Consider the following 23593-nt stretch of genomic DNA (forward strand, 5'->3'; position numbering starts at 1 on the left):
TCCATCTCGAATGACCTTCCTAGTCTGCTGAGTTTTTGTCAGAAGGACTCCTGCAGGCCCACTAAGTCCCAGCAAAGGTGCCCCATGCACAATGCCTGCTCCCATTTATTGTAGCATTTGCTGACACTGAGCAGCAGGAGGCAGCTTGTTCAGAAACTCTCTTCCCAGCATTGAGCAAACTTCCGGACTCAGAGTCAGCACTGAAAAGGATTTCTTCCATGAATGAATATCTATTATGAAAAGCAAATCATTTGATAAAATATTACATAAATATTAGCTGTTGTCACTTCTACCTTCCTTCTTCTTTCCAGAAATCACCTGCTAAGAAGCTGACTAATGCATTAAGCAAGTCCCTGAGCTGTGCTTCCAGCCGTGAACCTTTGCACCCCATGTTCCCAGATCAGCCTGAGAAGCCACTCAACTTGGCTCACATCGTGTGAGTATCTCTACCCTCCCAGTAAAGAGAAAATTTTCTTCAAGGGCACATGTCTGGAGCCACACAAAGGCAATTCCCTATCAGTGGTCAGCAACCAAGATTTTTCATTTAATTATTTAAAAAAGTCAGAGTAATGCCCTTACAGTTTTTTGTTGTTGTTGAGGTATACAGTACTTCCACCAGGCAGACAAGTGAAATATGCAACACTAACATAATTCGCCTGAAGGTGGAAAATATTTCAGAAAGCTTAGTTACAAAAGATGGATGTTAGTGGTGCCTGCACATTGGAAGTTAACAATCAATGGGATCACTGTGGTAAAAAATGATTTACAGCATATTGTTCCTTAATTTCGTATGTGCCTTGAGTTCCAAATATAAAAGCTCTTTATTGCTCTGCAGACCCAGTTTAAGATGCCAGCAAATCTAGAAATTACTTTTGTTTTTCATCCCAAGCTATATAACGTTAGAAGAATCATAGCCTGTGCAGGGGAAGGGGGAGTGTTGGGAAAATTTACCAGAATATTCAAAGATTCTTTTCTTCAAAGTATGTGTGAGTTTCATGGCAGAAGGTGTTGGACCAGCAAACGGTCCTTCCAGCCATCCCTGCTACCTCCCGGAAGTTTCATGCCTTTGAACCTCTCTCAGGCCTGGGTGGCCAAGATAACAAGGGGGCTTAGGTAGAAGAAACAATTTTTTCCTTGGTGTTACCTTGGGCTCCTAAGAAGAAAGAGTCTCATTACCTGCTTCTATGCACAATTAGATAACATGTAGTCACAGATGCCTCCTTATGAACTGCCTGTTGTTTTCCACAGTTCAGTGGAACCTGTCACACCACAGGGCCTGTGTTTGCATGTTGACATCAAGAGGTGGGCTGATGGGACCTATCAGTATAGAAATTCAACAATGCAAAGTTCATGCTTCAGGCAGTTCAGCATATGATCCAGAAGGGGCACTGTGGTGGGTATGAGACCTTCATGGAAGCAGCACCTACATTCTCCGACGGACCTTAGCAAATACCACCAAACAATTTGTGCTGCGTCACATCTGTGAGCTTTGGATAAATACTTTGGGGCTTTCTTTTGCTTGTTCCTGCGGGTGCTTTGAGACATCTCTGACCTCAGCAGTATACACAGCCTGAAGGCTCCTGTTTCTCAGCTTACAAGCTGGCATGGGCTCAGCCTCCAGAAGCTAATGTAAACTAATTCTGTAGAATGTGGTTAACTTATTTTTGGAAATTATGCTTCTATAAATAAACCTTAAAATAAGCCAGGGATAAATAAATCTGGGGAATGTCCCAAAGGGCCAACCACTTGCAGCAATCTACCTCACAGGAGCTTATGAAGGATTTTATTAAGGTCTAGACTTTCCTTCCCATAGCCAATTAGACACAATCACTAAGTTGCTAATAAATGACCACAGCAAAGTGAGAGCAGCTGGTGCTCCCTGAGCTATGCTGAGAGTAATTTCCTACCAGCCCTGCTAGGAGTTTCACCCCAAGAAAGCAGCCTTCAACGGAACTGCTGGGTGTCATGAAGATAGGGGGTGTGGGTGTGAATAGCCTGGCTCTAAGAGCTTTTCTGCTTCACACTCCTCCAAAGAGTTAGGAAGTGATGTACTACAATGTAAAAGTCTGTTTCACAGTGAGTCACATTGGAGTATTATCTAGCTCAAGGCCTTGTATCCAGTGGGTGCTAGGATTGGGTGGTGTGTGTGTGTGTGAGAGAGAGAGAGAGAGAGGTATTTAATTGGCTGAGTAATAATTTTTAAATTTTGACTTATGGGGCAATATAATCTGTTTTGTCATTTATTGAAGTAACTGAGGGCTAAGCTACACAATACATTCTTAGTTTATGTTCCATGGAGAGATTTTAAAATTCTGTACAAAATGTGTCTTCTTTTGAGAAAACCTCTATGTATTTTACCAGATCCTCAAGAGTCCTTGAATCAGAATACTGATCTGTACTCACTGATAACATATTTTCCCAGGGTGAAAGTTTTAATTTTAAAATTCAAATTGTACAAGATATTTAATTGTTGAAATAACATACAAGACATTCTGGATGTAGAATGTCAAGTCTATTTTAGAACAGAATTATTTTTGTTCTATTTTTAGCCATAGACATTTTTTCCATATTTGTTTCTTTATTCAAATGCTATTGTCATGAGTAGATATCCACGTCTTTTTTCTGAGACTTTTAATTTTAAAATGCATTGCTCATTTAACTATTCTAAATTATCATAGGCACATCAAGGACATTTAAATAAAAAAATAAATGGTATTAAGCCTTAATCATTTATAAAAAAGAATGCTCTCTTAATCTGCTATAATGAACATGTACATGGAATTAATGAATATTCACACTTCTTCCAAATGTATGTAAATATTTTGATAAATTAGACAAAAATATGTGACATTCCATACCATGTCATTTTATAATAAGCCATCCCACTACTTTTATACAGTGCTGTACAGTGAAAATAAGTGAAATTTAAGAAATAAAACACACCAATACTCCCACCTCCACTTAATGCCCTTAATTTATTACTCCCAAATATGACTTAAATTATAAAGATCTTATGCAGAAGGAATATTGTCATAGTGCAGAAATATGTGAAGTAAGCTTTATCATTGAGTCTCTAGCAAAAATCACCCTAAAAGTATGTTCCTTAGAACTATACATAGCAATAAAAATATATTTTCTAGCTGTAGCTCTGTCTTGGTCATCCTCATTCCCTCTCTGACCTTTCCCTGTGCTTTCCTAAATAATTTATTAAGCAATCTTTAATTGTAGTACAAACCACATCTTTGTCATTCTTTGGGTGTAGTATCACAAAAATATCCCAGTCCGTATCAGTTGCACCCATGGATAAGCTTACAGACAGAGGTAAGAAGGGAGCAGTGAGTGGGGTGCAAGCATTGGCAATATTGATGGGCATACTCTGTCCTGTGCTGATGACCTGAGGTTCTGGGCATTGGGAATTATAGCACAGACTCAAAATAAAACATTTTGTTTTTGCCACTGTGAAAAAGTGTGTTGATTTTGTAAATTAATACAAATTCATCAAAGACATATTCAGAAAAAAAGTCCATGATGTAAATGTTTAAGTGAAGGATAACGGTATGTCCTTACATAGTGCTGAAATATGTAGAACATTATAGAGCTCATGGACATAAAATTTGATGTTGAACATTATACAGTCTTCTTAAATGCACATCTTGCTGTTTAATTATTGTGTTAAAAAATGCTGGCCAGGCACAGTGACTCATGCCTGTAATCCCAGTACTTGGAGAGGCAGAGGCAGGCCGATCAAGAGGTCAGGAGATCAAGACCATCCTGGTTAACACGATGAAACCCCGTCTCTATTAAAAATACAAAAAGTTAGCTGAGAGTGGTGGCAGGCAGCTGTAGTCCCAGCTACTAGGGATGCTGAGGCAAGAGAATGGTGTGAACCCAGGAGACGGAGTTTGCAGTGAGCCGAGATCACACCACTGCACTCCAGCCTGGGCAACAGAACAAGACTCCGACTCAAAAAAAAAAAAAATATTGCTACTACATGGCGCATGTATACCTGTGTAACAAACCTGCAGGTTCTGCACATGTACCCCAAAACTTAAAGTAAAATAAAAAAAAAAATTGCTACTAGTCCTCTAATACATACTGCATCCAAAGTTGAGCAGCAAAAGCATTATAAGATATAAATAAAATTGGGAAAATAATAAGTGGAAAATGCTTTATCAATACCTAATGAAAACATTAGAAAATATTTTTATTACTCATTTAAAACTCAAGTTCCAATTTTTTCTTTTTTTTTTTTTTTTTCTTTTTTTTTGGTAGAAATAGGGTCTCTCTATATTACCCAGGCTGGTCTGGAACTCCTAGGCTGAGATTATAAGTGTGAGCCACCACACCTGGCCACAACTTAAATGTGAAAAAAGTGGCAAAAATATGGCACAGTCTGACTGTGTAACAAATTAACATTTTACAAGTAGACTTAGATATGGTAAAAAATAAATTTTAAAAAGAGATTGAATCAATAGGATTTTTAAACAGGTTACAGTACTAATATCTCTGTCACACACAAACACACACGTACATTTGCATATGGAAATGAAGCATGTGACACACAGAAAATGCCCTTTTTTTTTTTTTTTTTACTATAGCCAAGGGATTTTCTACCCATCTTGTAGGGAGGTGCTGCGAGTCATGAATTAGTCCTTAAATAGAAATGAGCAGGTGGTGACATTTTGGTACTTTGACATTTGTTCTTAGCTATTGTATTGCTTGTAAATGTTACCATGATTAACGGTCTGTATTCTGTTCAATTTTTCGCTGCCAAAAGTGATACTTGGTAAGTAGTGCAGTAGTTTCCAGTCTACTTATGAAGATGTATAATCATGATCATAAGTGGGGATGAGACACAAAACAAGTGAGCAGTATGAGGCTAGTTTAGAAATAAGTCTTCTTGTGCTGTACACTCAGTTTACAAGGATGACACTTACATAAAATTGTCCTCTGTGAAGATCTTGTCCAGAAGGCCCCTGTGACTTACTCTATTTTGTGGAGCTGTTTCTTTTACATAAAACCAAATATGTCCAAAATTCCCAGTGTGGGCCATTTGTTAGATAAGGTAACTTGTCATTTGATTGTGGAAGAAATAGGAATTTCAGTTCCTCTGAAAACCACCATTTGGTGCTGGGGCTAGCCATTCTTTGTCCCAAGTTCAACATTTCAATGGTAGACCTTAAACAAAGCCATTTGCTGAGAAACCTTGATTTCAGCTTTGTAGTGACCGGATTCAATAGAATACATTTATCAAGCTAGTTAAAAAGCATTCTAAATCCACTTGTTTTCTCATTTTTAGACATGGAGGAAGATGGAAAAGTTAAAAAAAAAAAAAAAAGACAAAATCAGAAGTGTCAGGTCAAATATTTTTTTCAACTCTTTGCAAAGCTACGATGAAGGTGTTATACTCTGTTCACTGTTTTAAAATCTAGCAGATCAAACTTTTCATAATTCACAGAGGACATTTGTATAAAATCAGCATCCTTCTTCTAAATTGCTAGTGTTCAACTCAAAGCAGAGTTAGTTTTAAACTAGCCTTGTGTTGCTCCCTTATATATCAAAGATGCATCTTAGATAAGTAATGCAAAACACTAAGATTGTTTTCAGAACTTCAGTTTTGTCTAGAGTAGATGAAATAGTGAATCTGTTGTTTTGGCTTCGTCCAACAGATGATATGTCTTATAAAATCTCAGAGTATAGGTTAGCACCAGCTACCATGAAAAAAGTTTCGGTGAATTTATGTTATTTTTTATTTTTATTTTTTTATTTTTCCCTAAGTTATTGGGGTACAGGTGGTATTTGGTTACATGAGTAAGTTCTTTAGTGATGATTTGTGAGATTTTGGTGCACCCATCACCCGAGCAGTACACACTGCACCATATTTGTAATCTTTTATCCCTAACCCCAGAGACTGTTATTCTAAGTCTCAGTGAATTTTTGCATGTAGTGCTGACATTTTAAAACCTGCAGAGCTTCATGTCCATTCCAGTCAATACATTGGGATATACAAGTCTATCTTTTTCCCAGAATGTCTTCGTTGTAGAATCCAAAGCTGTTCTCTAAAGTAAAAATTAAACCATTTACAAATTTGGCTCTTAATCAAGCCAACATAAATTGATTATTTAGGCTGCTATAATTAATGTCTCATCTTCAAAATGTTCTATACTGTCAAACTCAAATATAGAATTATAGTGAAACTGAAATTTCCTGTGATTCAGAAAATGCCCCACCTCATTTTCCATCTTTTGAACTCTAAATCCCATCTCATATTACCATTCATTATCCTATATTGAACCTAAAAAAGACTAAAAATGCCTTGGAGATGAGATATGGATCTTAGTCCTATCATTTTACCTGACCTAAAACATTCATGATAGGAAAAGAATGACAGAATGAAATGAAAATCAGACCAAGGAAGATGGACTCCATGCAGTTGGTGTTTAGAACCATGAACAGTTCTGAGGAAAATTGAACTCTGTTTTCCTTCTCTTATCATAAGAAAACAAGTGAAGCTTATGGGATGCCATACACCATATACTCTATCATATGGACCACCCAAACAACAGAAACTAACTTCATAAATCCTTGTGGAGCTTACTTGCCTCTTCACTTAGAGCAAAGGCAAATAAGGTATGATATGGTTGTACAGCCTGTGTCCTTTCAGACCAGGCATGTTGGAGAGGCCCGTCATCATGGAGAACACAGAAGGAACCTTCCAAAGCCTCAGGAAACTTCCTCTTTCCAAGAGAACGTAGATTCAATGATCAGGTCTTCAAGGCTTCTTGAGAAGGCAGTAGAAGTAATACCACTGCCTTCTTCAAAATCCTTGTTTCATTCCAGAATATTATACAATGAAACATCAAGGCTCAAAGCTCACATCAACATTCACGTGGTGTCTGGAGATCTGCCTCCCAGTGTTTACCTGAGATTATATATTCTCAAGGAAATGTTACCTTAAAACACTTAAGGAATTTAATTGGAAAATGTAAGATTTCTTGTTGATCCTGGGAAAGATAGAACTCAGATCTTCCCATCCCCTTTCCTGGAAGGATGAGGGAGAGTTTTAAATGTGTGACTTTTATTTGTTTTAACTTTCTATTCACACTGTCTTTTGTTTTAGGCCTCCCAGACCTGTAACCAGCATGAATGACACCCTGTTCTCCCACTCTGTTCCCTCCTCAGGAAGTCCTTTTATTACCAGGAGGTAAGTTCCAACCCTATTATAAAATAAGCCCTTTCTTTGGTAATGAGCCTTGATTTTGTGGTAACAAAAATATTCTCATGCAAGCCAAGGGCAGAATATTGTTACTGGAAACAAGCTTGCAAATATCCATTATAAGTTTTCAATTTCATTCATTTGTATGCATTTAAAGAGGGGTATGGTGGCTTTGGGGATTAATGTCATGTCTGGAAACCTGCATTTATAATGTATCCACAGTAAGAATGTGGGGTATGTTTCAGTTTTACTGCTGACACATATGCTTCCCATCTTATTAAGGAAGTCACTTTCATAGTCCTCAGAGTGGTCTGTTGAAGTCAAGAAACTGGAATTTCAAGATGCAATGGTGTGTTATTATATAAATGGTGAAGCGTGTCATTATTTAAAGCTAAGATACAAAAGAATCCTTTGTTGGTGAACCCTGGAGTTCCTGAGGCTAGAGGCTAAAGACTTGGAAATGTAGTTTCCATATAAGCAATGTCATCGATAATAATAATCACTTTTTTAAAAGGTGGATCTGCATCTCATTTCTTTGCACAAGATCCATTCCCATGTGAGCAAGAAACAGGAGAAGCAAATATTTCTCTAAGAGTTAGCATCAGACATATGCAGGGTCAAGAGGTGCTCTGAGTCATTTGATCAAATAATTGCGAATCAAGCACCAGATAATTATTTTATAAATACATGAAGAAGGCTCATGGGAAAGCAAAAACAAAGGTAAGGAAAATTGGAGTGAGTAATTGAACATAAGATTTCAAATGCCTTTCAGCAGAAAAAAAGTACAGCCTCATATTTCACAAAATGCACATAATTCATCTTTTCCCTGAAGAGGTTTATAAGGTGCCAGTTTCACTCTAATATCCTGGTACATTCAACTGAGGATTTGAAGACAATGAGACTAAGAACACAGCTGATTTTTTCTTCTGAGTTCCTGTATGTGCCCATCAACAGGAACCTGAGATGAAGATGTTCCCCATAATTGTAATTAGCAGAATAAACAGAATATGGTGTTTCTGATGTATAAACAAGTTCTGTAACAAGTGGAAACGAGGAGACAGTTTTATACAGCAGAACATCCACAGTAGAATAATATGGTTTAGGCCCTCAGTAACTTCCTTTTAGCACTCTTTTTTAGAATCACCAGCAAATTCAACCTTTTTTTTTTCTGGAACGAAATCATAAACTGTAAAGTCTGTAAAGAGACACAGGTGTGCATCTGTGTAGGGAAGACCTGACGTGATGTTTAGAAATATGTATTTTTATTAGGAAGCTCTGCATTCTGCAAATGTCAAGCAGAGGTAGACCCCATCCTTACTGAAGGTCATTTTATATCATTTCAGCTCGGACGGTGCTTTTGGTGGATGCGTCTAGATGGATAACATGACTTCTTCTACCCTAAAATATTCCTATAATACTTTGAGCTGTTCTGGTTCCTCCAGGGTGCATGGTACCCATTAACCCAAAATATGATTATTTCCATTTTTTCCCATTTTCAGTCCTTTTGGAATGTTCTCTGTGAACCATAGATATGTTGTTTAAAGCTCACATTTCTTTCTATCACCACAGAGATTGGCCTACGGTTTCTGTTTTGAGGGTGCTATTCAATAAAGCTGTGTACACTAAATGTCTTTCCTCTCTGAGTGGGCCTTGCTCTGTCCATGGGAAGTTTTAATGAGGTCTCATTGTTTGAATCCCTCAGGTTACCTGAGGGGATAAGTGCATCCAGCCCTGTGGCTGAAGAGCATTCCCTCATAAAGCAGTACGTAAATCAGCTTGATCACGGTGCACGGTCAGTATCCCAGCCCTGAATTGCTAATCATAGTAGTAGTTCCATAGCTAGACTCATAGTCATTCTACTCTAGCACTAAAATCCTCTCGTAGTATGTCTTATGGGAGATAGAGGTCTTCTGGGGTTTAATGAAATTGTGTTGAGACTTTTCAACTTGAGCTGGACTTTGCAGCTCTTTCCTCTCCTTTCCACATATTTTATGGATTTCATAGCTTCATACCAGCATATAAGAGATGTGTATATGTGAAGTGTATCAAGCTGGATCTTGTTTGGACAAGTCTCTGCTTTTGTACAATTTGCAAAAACCCCAGATGGTAATTTCTAAGACTCTTGAATTAAGGAGTCTATTGGAAAGATCATTAAGTAGGTGAGGCTGGGACAATGTCATATAGCTGGACCTCATTGCAGTTAAAGACCTGAGGACTTGTACCTTTCTGTACCATTGGACCTGATCCATTTTCCCCCTAGGGAGGACAGTCTGATTCCTAATGAAGTAACAATTTCAAAAACAGTTGCTTGCTCTCAGTGCTTATTCTGTATCACTTGATAATGCTGGTGGTAAATCACTTTTGATTTCTTCATCATGTTGATAAACTCAGATGGATAGAAATCCATCATGCCAGATGTAGGCAAAAGTTAAAGGTCCTATACTTCTATCATTGAAACAGAACCAAAGAAATATGACCTACGGCTCTGCCCTCACCCCTAGCCCATCCCAACAATGAAATAAAACCTAAGCAAGCCAAGTATAGTGCCGGTCAGTATAGGGCAGCACCAAGAAAGTAGGTAAGTTCTCCATATTTTCTTTAGCCTAAGTTCAGTCTTTTGTATCATGACAGATCCTAGAAAGATAAAGCCGAATGAGGATGAATTGAAATCCCCACTCCAGACTCCTCCCCACAAACTCCTGGCATTATTCACCTAGGGCTCTTTACAAGCGTACCACTTTGATCTTCAAAAGACACAGGGATAAAACTTTGAAATCTTTCGACATCCTAGTAATCTACTTCATACAGATTTATGAGTGTGTACCTCTGGTTACCAGCATCATCTGTCTCATTCCCTTTTCTTACATCTTTTTTAGCTATGTACTTGATTCACTTTTCCTTTACTTAAAAGGAAAAAAAAAAGGGATTCTCAAAGGCACTCTCCCTTGGTCCTTTGAAGTCTTCTTACATGTGTGTATGTCTGTGTGTGTGTGCACATGTGCACATGTGTACATTCAGTGCTGGTTAGAAGTTAGGTAGAATGTTGGTCATATAACATAATCAACGGACCGATTCACATCATTCATTTTCTTGATTGTAAACTATATGCCTAAATCTATTATGTTTTCTTATAAATTTATAGGAAAGAATGGCTGATTTGAGGGAAATCTATTATCACCACTAGGGAAAGAGCTCTAAGAGCTATGTATGGTGAGCCAGCAACATTATCTAAGCTTATGAAAGATAGCTTATTATTATTATTGCAGATATTATTGCAAGGACTGACCACAAAGCCAGGCCCCAAAGGCTCTTTCTCCCCTTCACTGCCCACAGCTCTGTGCCTCTTAGGATCTGCTATCTTTTTTGGCATCATGCCTCCTTTTTAAAATCTTAATTATCTTGCCATAATCCTTACTTAGTTTAGATGAGAAAGTTAACCAATACTTTTTAACGTCAAGTAAGCTTCTTTCACTGTGACCAAACTTCTTCATTAGTCACAGTAAAGACTAATAAAAAAAATTAGTCACACTCCTTTTACTTCCAATTTTAGAAACATCATTTAAAGTCTTCACAGGTATTTTCATAGTTGCAACCTCTAAAGTGGTAAGCACTCACAAAAGGAATCACGTTGACTATACTACATAACATCTAGCCAGGTCTTATCACTCCACCAAATATTAGGAAATTGCTTATAATTCATATTGCATGTTGAACACAATCTAATATGCTAGTTTTTGGTTTGCTGCAATAACAAGTAATTAATTAATCATACTGTATTAGATGTCCGGGCATGGTGGTTCACGCCTGTAATCCCAGCAATTTGGGAGGCTGAGGCAAGTGGATCACCTGAGGTCAGGAGTTCAAGACTAGCCGGGCCAAAGTGGTGAAACTCCATCTCTACTAAAAATACAAAAATTGGCCAGGCACGGTGGCGGGCGTCTGTAATCCCAGCTACTCGGGAAGCTGAGGCAGGAGAATAGCTTGAACCTAGGAGGCAGAGGTTGTGGTGAGCCAAGATCATGCCATTGCACTCCAGCCTGGGCAACAAAAATGAAACTCCATCTCAAAAATAAATAAAATAAAATAAATTTTAAAATGATACTGTATTAGGCTCTGTAGTTCCTATGAGGAGAGTGCACCCACCCCAGATACTTCCCAAATCCTGATCCCTCCAAAAGGAGCAGCAGTTGTGAGTTATTTTTTGGGTTGTCTTGTTGGTCAGTTGATTGATAGGTTTGGGTTTTCAACCCAAGAAATACTAATTCAATGTGCCTTTTTCATTTTTAAAAAATGTTTTTGCTTACCCAGAGATTCTTTACTTAACAACCCTGGCTTTTAATCTGACTCAAAAAGTTCAAGCTACATTTTAAATAGTTGTGATTTGGTAATCAAAAGTGGCTAAAAATAAATTTGAGACACTGAATGCAGCCTTTCCTTTTGAAAATCAAAGTTTTCTTCATATCTATTTTTTTCTAAGATTAATGCCCATCTATTTTCAGTCATAAAACAGATAAATTTTTTAATCAACATCTGGCACCACCCTGAAGATTTCTCACTCTTTTCAAACTTTCTGGGCATGTTGTATGAAATTTTATGAATTTGAAATAATCACTCTCTGCAGATAATTCTTTACTTCATGTAGCCCCAGAGCTCCACTAATATGTTAGATTTTTCCAAACCAGAATTACACCAGTCTACACATCAACCCTAACAATTTTCTATACTAAAATGTTAGTGCATGATTAAAACCACAGTCACCTATCTTGTTCAGTTCAGTAACCTTTATTCTCCTACTAGAGTTGCTTTGGCTATTTTCTCTGCATGCCCTGTACCAACAAGCAAACTTTCCTAGAGGCTGTCTTGACTAAAGTGTAATTGGTGTGACTTGATGATACCTGGATACAATGTAGTAAATTAAATATGACCTAATAATTCTTATTTTTTCCATGGTACCTGTTTGAGATGGTTCAGCTTCTATGCCAGCCTGAATTGATGACAGCTAATTTTCCCACTGAGACACTAACCTATTTTTTAATACTGGTCTATGAATTTTCAGGTAATAGATATTTTATATTTCAGATGTAAGCTACTGAAATCTAGAAAAAAAGAAACAATGTTTCAAGACATTATTTCTTGACAAAACAGATTTGTGGATTCTTTTTTATTGTATTTAAATTAGTGTGATGGCCTTACTACTAAACTATGTAATTCTAGTGAGAAGGAAAATTTTATACACTATAGATAGTTACTTAAGGAGACAGCCAACTTTGTAAGTGATTCTTCACAAATCCAAATGTCACACAAGCTTATTAATAATTTAAGAATAGAAATGAAAATATCTGTTCTTAATTTGCTATATTTCAAATATTGTTTTTCTTTTAACCATTGTGATAATTATTCTATATTAATATAATTTGTTTCTATAATATTTGTTCTCTGTGAGACTGCAGCCAGGCCTTTAATATCATGTTCAATAAAAGAAAAAATAATCTTTGTCAAGGGCTAATATAGTAACTCAACATTAGCAGAAGTGGTTTTTAAAAATATATTTCATGTATCCAGGAAGCATCTGTGTGTGATTTGTTACCTTTGGACCAACCCACAAATATTTTCACTGAAGTAAAACTATTGGCATCAGTCATCACCCTTCAAAGCTAAGGGGATAATTTTTTAAATAAGTATGAAACATTTTGAGATTGTTCTACTTTTCCAGAACCCATTGTGTCATTTTGTGTGTGTGTGTGTGTGTGTGTGTGTGTGTGTGTGTGTGTGTGTGAAAAATTTTGGAAGAAGGTTTTTTATGTTCATCTTTAGATATGCTACTTTCCAAAGGTCTAAAAAGGAAATGATGAGAAGCTAGAGGATTTTTGTTAGAAAAAGAAGTCTAAAGGAATATTTCCTACCTTTTTTCTTTCAGCAGATACATGAACTTCAAAATTTACCATGCCATGCCCTCCAAGGTATGGCTGTTCCCACAACCATCGGTGATAATGTGTGTGTGAAAGGATATGCACATACAGTGGCAAGGGATTAGTGAACAGAAAAAGATGATAAGAAAAACAGATTTGTGTGCATATAATTTTAGAAATGATAGTCTTGCTTCTCTTTGAAACTCAGATTAGAAAAGGTGTATCCCATGGTCAAGTTGAACCCCAAATAGTTCCCAGTTTCAGAGCTTAAAAGGAAGAATACATTCTGATTTGAAGACAAGGCATGTAGAACAGAAGCAGCTTTTGAAGCTCAGGCTGGGTTGTATGAAAGCCATTGTCACATTCTGACACAATGATATGCTGGAAGCACTCTTTCCTTAGTCAGGAAGTAGGTTCCATTGTGCCTGATCCTAAATCCCACAAAGAATTAGAAACTTAACTTCTCCATGCAAACCGCCAAGCTACAAAATGAAAGTTTAGAATCGAAATTAGTCTATGAAAGACTGTGATAATATAGAGCCTTGAGGGATCCTTTGTGTTGCTATAAAGGAGTGCCTGAGGCTGGGTAATCATCGAAGAAAAGAGGTTTAGGCGGGGCAGGGTGGCTCATGCCTGTAATCCCAGCACTTTGGGAGGCCACAGCAGGTGGATCATCTGAGGTCAGGAGTTTGAGACCAGCCTGGCCAACATGGTGAAACCCCATCTCTATTAAAAATACAAAAAAAAAAAAAAAAAAGCTGGGTGTGGTGGCAGGTTCCTGTAATCCCAGCTACTCGGGAGGCTGAGGCAGAAGAATTGCTTGAACCCAGGAGGTGGAGGTTGCAGTGAGCCGAGATCGCGCCTTTGTACTCCAGGCTGGGCAACAAGAGCAAAACTCTGTCTCAAAAAAAAAAAAGAAAAAGAAAAGAAAAGAGGTTTATTTGGGTCATGGTTCTGCAGACTGTACATGAAGTATGGCATCAGCATCTGCTTCTGGTGAGACTTCAGGCCGCTTCCACTTACAGCAGAAGGCAAAGGGAAGCTGGTTTGTGCCAAGATCACATGAGAAGAGAGGAAGCAAGCCACAGAGAAGAGGTGCCAGGCTGCTTGTAACAACCAGCCCTCAAGGGAACTAATAGAGTGAGACCTCACTCATTGCTGTGAGAATGGCACCAAGCCATTCATGAGGGATCTGCCCCCATAACCCAAACACCTCCCATTAGGCCCTATTTCCAACATTGAGGATCAAATTTCAACATGAAGTTTGGAGGGGTCAAATATTCAAACCATAGCAATCACTGTTTTCACAGCAACTCAAGAGAAAAAATTTCACTTTGCTGGAAGAGGTTCTGGTGGAAAGTACTTCAAGTGAAAAGACTTTAAAGACCCAAGTTTTAAGTGAAACCTGTCTCCCAGTCAACTCTCAAGGTTCTTGATTCATTTCATTTTGAAAGAGTGGCCATTTTTGTCTTGTTTTCATCATGCATTTGGCTTCCGCTATACGTGGTCATATTTTTGGCTTCCTAGAAAGAGATGATGAGAAGAATTTGAAGCTAACTCTAGATATTACAGAAACTATGTGAACAGTGAGTATCAAAAAGTTAGAAGTTCTTCTGGCACTAGAAATTAAGAGCTATAGCAAAACAAAATAGTTTATTTCCAGAAACTCATAAATGTTCATGGTGTAACTCCCCTATCTTCCAAGAATTGTTTTTTCTAAGAATCCGCATGGGAAAGGAAAGGAAGATAAAAGGTTTTAAACTATTTCTTTAAACCAACACCGGCAAGGGCCAACACAAAGAAAATGACAGCAAAAGTTAAGAGATGTATATACATAGAATATGTCTCATTCCTTTGAGGGAGGAAGGGACTTGGTTAGAACAAGGAAGAAAAGGAAGAGGAGAGGGGAGACAGGCAAGTGGAATAGGGGAAGGAGGAGAGGAGCCCAAAGATTTGAAGAAAAAAAAAAGAAGGCCACTAAAGGAAAGTCTGGCCTATTGCCCCCTTCTCTCAGCCCTACCCCTACACAATACCGAGGCTAGGGCTCCTTCATGCTTGGGCTTTGTCAGTGGTGGGTGGTGGAACCACATTTCTGGGCCTTCACTGACACATCTTCTTCCTCCCGTAGAACTTCACCAGAATAATTTGTGGCAAACACATCTTTGTGGTTGACCTTCCTGTGTTTCTTTTCTCTACTGATTCTTGCTTGTTATCTTGCACATTCAGTGTGAGAGGTTGTCCCTGTGCAATTATTCAGCTATTTGCTTAAGAAATTATTGCCACAATCTCTGGGATTCAAGGAACAAAGAAGCATAAGAAGGCAGGGAGATAGTTTAGTTTGGAGGGAAGACTTATGGATGTTTCACACAGTGTTTTGAATGGTTTTGCAAGCATCTGAAATAAATTATGTAATAGATTCATCTATCTTTAGTTACAAAAAGTAATTGGGGGGATATTGGGCAGCAGGGGTACTGTAGGTACTGCATAATGAATGTATGGAGATCTGCTTCAGTAGACATAGTTTGGAATGCAGTTTTGGTGGGGTAATGGTATATCACAGAAAACAAAGTGTTTTGGTGGGATAATGGTACATCACAGAAAATGATGGCTGAAGGTGGTTATTTGGCCCTGATGGGCAGGTTTTGCAGTTTTAAAAGGAAAACATCAATATGCTGGATAAAGATAAGTATTAAGATCATCAGGAAAGTAAATTCTCCTAAAACACAATCTAATTTATTTTTAAAGCCAATTTTGGGCCAGGCATGGTGGCTCACACCTGTTATCCCAGCACTTTGGGAGGCCAAGGGGGGAAGATCACTTGAGGTTGGGAGTTCGAGACCAGCCTGGCCAACATGGTGAAATCCCATCTGTACTAAAAATACAAAAACTAGCCAGGCATGGTGGTGTGTTCCTGTAATCCCAACTACTCAGGAGGATGAGGCAGGAGAATCATTTGAACCTGGAAGGTAGAGGTTGCAGTGAGCCGAGATCGTGCCACTACACTCCAGCCTGTGTGACAGAGTGAGACTCCATCTCAAAAAAGAAAGTCAGTTTTATTTGGATACAGTTGAACTTTTTAAGTACAGCAATAATTTGTATAACAGATGCCTTTCTGAAGAGCTGAGTGAAAATGTCATTCATCTGCCAAACATGCATGTCTACTCTTTGCTAGTCATTTTCTTTACAAATCAAATTTAATATTAAATGTATCAGAGACCTCACTATTCAAGGAATCTTTTAATATACACTATTATAAAGCAAGAATTCCAACTATAATGTACATAGTTCTAATGTGATATGTATAAATTTATATTTTTTAGTACTTCGTGGCCTGAAAGAATGGTGCTTTATAATAGAGCCTTAAAACTTGTAGTATAAAGTTTTTAAGATTTTAACTAATTTATAAACCATTATATATATATATTTAGTAGATTTAGAGTTTCTTGAAAATTTTTGGCAGAACCTCGTAATGTATATCCAAGTAGTTAAATATTTGGTATTCAAACAAAGACAGACAATTTATTTTTCTATTTTCCATGAAGGAGTAGGTAATTTTAGGTTTACCAGTGTGCAGGGCAAATTCTTACTTAACCTATAGAGGAGCAAACTTTCTTTAAACACATTACCAACCAATACAACTGTAATACTAAGAATTAATACCATATTTCTCAATGTAGTGTGACTACAAATTGTCACAGTAGATTTTGGATGACTTTACTGTAGCCACACATAATGAATTATTATTTATATTTCTGTTTGTACTTTAATAAAACTGTATTTTAAACTTTAAAATTGCCCTTTAAATTACTAAAGAAAATGAGTAGTTCCCATAATGAATCTATAATGTTAAGAATTTGCTTTAGCAATGAGACTATATTCACTAGCTTTGTATTAATATAAACATAAGAAATAACAACATATATGTATAAGACTCAAAGATATGTTTCTCTGAAAATTTTCTTTGTAGCTCCACAGCAAAGATCATGTGGCTTTTGCTTGGAGTAGTAAAACACTTCCAATATGAAACAATCTCTAGCTAGGTAATTTTCAAGTCTTTCTATTCAGCACAGAAAGATGGAGGATGCAGGGAAGGCTAAAGTTCTTGAGTGGGATCTAAAGGCTGGCAGGACTTAGTGAACTGCTGGACTGTTTACATGCTAAGCCATGATAAATGTTGAATGAATTTTCATTATGTCTAGACATACCCAGTATAAATGCTTTCTTGTTAAGCAAATAGCAGAGGTCAAATCTGGGATCATGGTGATTGCGGTTGTGTTCTCAGACTGGGTTTCTACTCCTACTTGAACTCTGTGGAAATCTGAAAACATCTTGAACATTTCAAAATAATAAGAGATCTGTCCAAATGGAACTTGGATCTAGACTTGGGAGTGTCTGTTGCCAGTTTCTATTCTTGAATGCATTGCGGTGTTTACGCTCTTCTTGGCTTTCCCATCTTATTAACTAGCTCTCCTCCCAAGGACAGTGAAGTAGAGCAGAACAAACTGCTGGCTAGGGCTGCTCCAGCTTTTCTGAAGGGCAAAGGGTAAGTTTCAGCCAGAGTGTACTGGAACCCTGCATTAACTAAACTAAAAATGGAGATTTCTTTTGTTAAAAATGCTTTGTGTGTGAAAGACCATCTTTGATTCAGTAAAAGCAGCTCTGCTCTAACCCAATTAACAGCACTAAGTAGTTATTTCCAGTAGACACATCTGTGTTGTTATTCACTTTCCCAGATTTGTGTCTTTTTCTTTGTTGAAATGACTAAGCTGAAGATTCGATTTTCTGAAGGATATTTAATCTTTGCTTGCAACCCATTTCAATGTATTTACTGTACAGATGAATACCTTGGCCTTAGTGGTTGAAAAATGTAAATCTGTTTTCTAAAACTTTATTTGACCTAAATGGAAGTCTTTATTTTTAAAGTTAGTGAAATAGAATTGTGGGTTTTATTGCCTGGATTTCGCTTGTGTTTTTCATAGCACATCACTTACTACCCCCTTCCTTTACTTGCTTGGTTTTCTAAATGTCTTTTCTACCAAAAACTCACTCCTACCTTCTCTGCTTATTTCTGTCCACCTCTCTTAACAACACCCTTTCTTTCCCCCTGCCCTGTTTCAGGATACAGTACAGCCTGAATGTGGCAGACAGGCTAGCTGATGAACATGTTCTCATCGGGTTGTATGTCAACATGCTCCGGAACAACCCCTCATGGTTAGTGCAGGTTTGGCTGCTTGACTGTCCTTAGAGAGGGATGCAGTCTGAGCTGGTGACAAGCAGTCTCAGCAAGGAGCAAGGTCACTGGATGCCAGTGGTGACCCTGAAGCACTGTTAACTGATTCAGTTAAGAAGTCTTTTGTGATGTTAGTTTGTATACTTCCCATGAAGAAACCATAAGATTCATATCCTTGTTTATATATTAGCTAAAGCGAAAACTTGCATAAAGGGATGCCTTGCTAAATATTAGCCTTCAGGTAGATTCAGGACTCCGGGCCCCACCATTCAGTTCTGTGCTAACATGTCATGCCAAATTACCACAGGATGGTGATACAAGAATTTGTCGTATTCCAAGGACATGGATGTCTCTGCTGATTTGGAAAACAGTGCTTCATTTTACTCAAGACAAGAGTGAAAAAGAAAAAATGTGATGTAATTGAATCACAAAATGGAAATCATTTCTTTAACAATGATAACAGTGGGAACAATTGTCTTTCAGCAATTCTATTATACATGTCTCTGATGATCATCCTGCTAAAGCCTGCTTTTACATCTTGGAATACACAAAACTTAGTTTCAGAAATGTTAAATTCAGAAATTAAGATAGCCCTGTGTGCTTGGATAAAGCCATTCAAAAGGCTTTTCTCCATTTTAATTGTGACATAGGAGACTCCTTCCGCTGGTTAAAGTTACTTGATGTTAATAATAAATGTAGATTTGCAACTTGAATTAAAGGAAAAGGGCAAACTATGTATTTATCATGTGTATTTTTCAATCCAGTTCAGATGACTGTTTTATAAACATATTTAGCAAACCAGTTCCTTGAAAATATGTCAATTTTTCTCAACCACTTCAATTTTCTCTGAACTAAGGACCCATGGATTTTCCATAGTTATAATTATTAAGAGAGCCAATGGGTTCAATTTCCATTAAAATGTTTCAAACCTTTAGCATCGCAAGTCCTCTTTCCTCTACTATTAGAGGAAAAGTAATTGGCAAAATTAATGACAATTACATTAAAAGTAATGGCAAAAACTGCAATTACTTTTGCACCAAGCTAGTATTTCACCAACGCATCCCTCAGATGCTAGGCCATTGCTCCGTGCTCCTTGCCCTTACCACTTGATGTTATTAGCCCCTGGATCTCTCTCCTCCTCACTTGAATATTTTTAAAATTTTCTTCCTATTACTGCTTCTTAGACCTATTTTTGCAAGATTAGTACATGAGATAATTTTTAGTTCTCATGAACTGATGAACATTTATGTGCTTTAGTACATACATGTATCTAAATTCATGTTTTTAATAATGTATAACCGGTATACTAGTTTAATTTTACCTTAGATCCTGCTGTTTAAGGTGATAAAAATGCACTCTTCGGCTGACCTAAATCCATCCCTTTCTTCAAATTTTGTGAGCTTCTAGATTAAATAGTATCCACTTTTTTACAACTCAGCCTCTCAAAACTACAAAATGGCTTTATTCCCAAGGAGTTTGGTACTCCAGTGTTACATGGTAGCTGAAACAGTAGAACTAAGCACTGAATTTTTTTTGTTAATGGTATTGTTCATCTTTGAAGAAGAATACAGTCAGTATAGATTCAATTGTAAGGCAATGATGCAGTCTCACCCTGTGTCCTCTTCCCATCATTCTAAGCACACTCCAGTTATTTCTACTGCTCTTTCTTGACCTTTTCTTAATTAAGGTTGTAACAAATAAATCTCCAAAGAGAAAAGCTCAGAGTTTGTCACTACCAGCCATTTTCTCTACTCAAGTGATTCATCATATTGACTTGATGGTTACTTAAGACCATAAATCTGTCTCAGCAGAGACACATTGCATCTGCTTGATGAAAGCTAAATGTGATTTGTATTTTGAAAACAAAGCAGAATTTAAGACCAACCAATCAATGAAGGAGGCTTTGTTTTAATAGCTTCACCCTCCGTATTTCTCATAGTTTTTTTCTATCCTTAAAAAATTCCAACTTTTTCAAATTTCTTATGTTTTCTTCCCTTTTATGTTTAATTAGATCCTAACAATTCCTCACAGCTGTCATGATTCTATAAGTAACGTAATGACCTCTTACCTCCTTTAACATCATTGTAGCTACAATGCTTTACCATCAAGTCACAGTGAGACATATAATAATAGTAATAATAATCGTGTTTTTAAAACACTTACCTCATGCCAAGCTCTACGTTCAGAGCCTTGTATACATAATTTCTCCTTAAACTAGTCCTTAAATTAGTTCTTAAAGTAAGCCCATGGAGTAAATAAGATCATCTCCCTTTTATAGGTAAGTAAAGGTATCATTTTAGAGAGCTTACCTGACTCTCCCATAGTCCCACAGCTATAAAAAGTGGGACAGAGATTTTAACCATTATCCATCCAAGTTCATAACCACTGTGTTTCATCACCTTTTTTAAAGTCTGCATCAACACATGCCTTTCAGGATCTTTTGTGGATACCTCCTTCACACTGCATCCTCCACGTATTTACTGAAACTGCATATCTTATTCTAGTGTTTTTATTTGATTTTAGCAAACATTTTGAGCACATACTAGTAACAGGAATGGTGATTCTTAAAAGTTACCTTTTATGTATGCAGTTCCTTGAGTTGTGACTTCTCACGTTAATTGTAAGCTTCAAAAAGGGCAAGAGTTTTGTCTTCATTTTCTTTTATCTCAACAGCTGGAGTATGAATACTAAATTTTGTATTTATAAAATGCTTCAAAAATTACAGAGCCTTTTTCCACAAATTATTTAATTTACTTCTCATGGTCCTAGAAGGTTGGATATGATTATTTCCATCTCACTGTTTAAAAAATATGAGCTTTGAGACATTAAGTGACTTATCTAAAGTCACATGCTAGTAAGTGCTTGCAAACAGGTCCTATGACACTGGGTCCCATCTATTTTCCTCCCTATTCCTTAGCCTCCTTGTCTGTGCACCCTTCATGAGATGTTCCGCAAACAGGAACCTTATAGCCATTCTCCATCAAAAGCTTTGTTTTTGCCGTTATTCAGACATAATCCTGATTAACTCTATGTGGGGGTCTTCTACCCTATATTAACTACTTAACACAATGGGAAACTGACTTATTTGTAGTAGTTGGCTACTAAAGAAACACTTATGTCATTGCTGGTTCTGATGTCAGATAAGTAAAATAAATAAACTGCAGCTCAAGGGAGAATTTCTGCTTCCTTCCTAATTCAATGAAGTTTTAAAAGCCTTAATAATTCGTATGCATCTTCTTCATTGCAGGAGAAGGAGTCTGAAAATGTGATACAGTAGGCTTTTACTACCTGCCCCCAAAGCTTGTCAAGTGCCTGGGCTTGTTAGTTTATAGCCAGGGTCTGTAGTGGACCAACCAAATGATTTGAAACCAGCCCAGAACTTCTATCTCTAACCATTGTCACTTGATTAGACACCTGATGTCATATGACTAGGTTAAAATTGTTCTGCTTATATTTTCCTCAAGTACAAGAAAGTGTACATTTGTGTTGCCAATAGATTTCTTATTAAGTGGATTAATAATCCATCTAGTTTAAAATTGTTCCATAGTATTTTATGCTTTGGGGAAAAAAGATGTCTAAGAATGCCTATTTCAGAATTTCATTTACGAGGTCTAAATTTTAATTAACTTGCATGCTTAAAACTCTTTAATAGATTCCTATTGGACCTAGTTTACAACCCAGACCACTCACCATGGTGTACAAATCTGCATGTAACTTAGTCCTTGCCTATTCCTTTCTCAGCCTCACATCTCTTGGGGTTCTCCCATTCAATCACTACATTTATTCATGTCAGTTTTTGATCAATTCCTCCAATGAACCAAGTTCTTTCCTGCCTCAAGACCTCAATACTAGTTCTCCCCTCTGTCTAGAACATTCTTTCTCATTTCACCCCTACTATATGCACATGAACTTGCTTGTCTAGCTTCCAGTCTTAGATTAAAGACACCTCCCCCAGTAGGTCTCCTATATTAGTCTCTATTATAGCATACTATTTATTTTCTTATCAGCTGCAATCATGGTTTGGTTGGTTGGCTGGTTAGCCGGTTGGCTGGTTGGCTCATTGGTTGGTTGGTTGGTTGGTTGGCTGGCTGGTTAGTTTGTTGATTGGTGGCTGGTTGGTTGACTCACTACTTACTGTATCTTCAATGGGGCAGGGACCCTCTCCAACTTGTTCACCACCTTATCTCTGACATCTAGCACAGTGCCAGGCACATAGTAGGTGCTCTATAAACATCTGTTGATATTGTAGAATATCAGTAGTGCTGTAGCTAAAAAATTCCATCTTACCCTAAACAAAATTGTTAGGAGTAGTCAGAAACTTTACTAGCAAAATTAGAATTTTTACTATTTAAAAAAATCACTGTTACAGAGTAGCACTTAAATTGAACATTTCGTATAGAAGTATAAAATAGATGAAAAATTGAAGTATTAAGCTTCGTGTAGAGGGTAGACATGGGCAAAGATAAGCACCAGCAATTCACTGATATCGACAGAGCAACTAATAGGGTGTTCCAACATTTTTTTTTAAACTTAAAGTGATAATTGGGCAAGAATTCTTTTTAATTTTAATGCCCCCTCGATTCTTCATCTTTGTATTAGTTTGCTAAGAATGCCAAAACAAAATGCCATACTTGATGGCTTGAACAGCAGAAATTTATTTTCTCACTGTTCTGGAGGCTGGAAGTCCAAGACTAAGGTGCCAGCAGAGTTGGTTTCTCCTGTCCTTGACTTGCAGAGGGACACCTTCCTGCTATGCCCTTAAATAACCTTTTCTCTCTACCCTAGTGTCTCCTCCTCTCCTTAAAAGAACATCAGTCCTATGAGATTAGGGCCCCACACTATGAACTCATTTAACTGTAATTAAAGGCCCTATCTCCAAACATAGTCACATTCTAAGGTACTGGGGGTATTCATATGCTTTAGCATATAAATCTTGGGGGAGACACAATTGAATCCATAACCCATTTCACTACTGAATCCACTGAATTGTATGCCTTTAATATTTTTAATGTGTAGGTCAAGATTTGACTGACTGTCTTTAGTACATTTTGTTGATTTTGAAAAATGTGAGTTTACTGCAATCTTTTGAAAAAGAAATTATAATCTGTTGAAAGAAAAAAAGAAGAGTTATCTACACTTACTGACAGTGTCTCTTTTATATGACTTTTCATTTCCTGTTAACACAACTCCTTTTCTTTAGTAAAATTTTTAGGAACTTCAATTATAGAACTGGACTTC

At 37.2% G+C, this 23593-nt stretch overlaps 1 protein-coding gene across 12 annotated transcripts in view; it reads left to right on the plus strand.

Moving 5' to 3' along the window:
- DTNA (dystrobrevin alpha) overlaps positions 1–23593 on the plus strand; it is a 392643-nt gene that overhangs the window by 321838 nt on the left and 47212 nt on the right. For 4 of the 12 annotated variants that reach the window (XM_025365040.1, XM_025365042.1, XM_025365039.1 and 1 more), the window contains 2 exons: positions 312–436; positions 7121–7204. The exons of 1 other annotated variant lie outside the window; for it this stretch is intronic. In XM_025365040.1, the coding sequence (XP_025220825.1) occupies positions 312–436; positions 7121–7204 (209 nt within the window). Of the gene's footprint in view, positions 1–311; positions 437–4777; positions 4787–7120; positions 7205–8559; positions 8848–8918; positions 9009–17590; positions 17669–18243; positions 18337–23593 lie in introns of those variants that run through there. 7 more of the 12 variants (XM_025365043.1, XM_025365046.1, XM_025365038.1 and 4 more) reach the window with 7 other exon arrangements.

This window comes from Theropithecus gelada, chromosome 18 (genome assembly GCF_003255815.1).
Source record: "Theropithecus gelada isolate Dixy chromosome 18, Tgel_1.0, whole genome shotgun sequence".
NCBI classification, from domain to species: domain Eukaryota; kingdom Metazoa; phylum Chordata; class Mammalia; order Primates; family Cercopithecidae; genus Theropithecus; species Theropithecus gelada.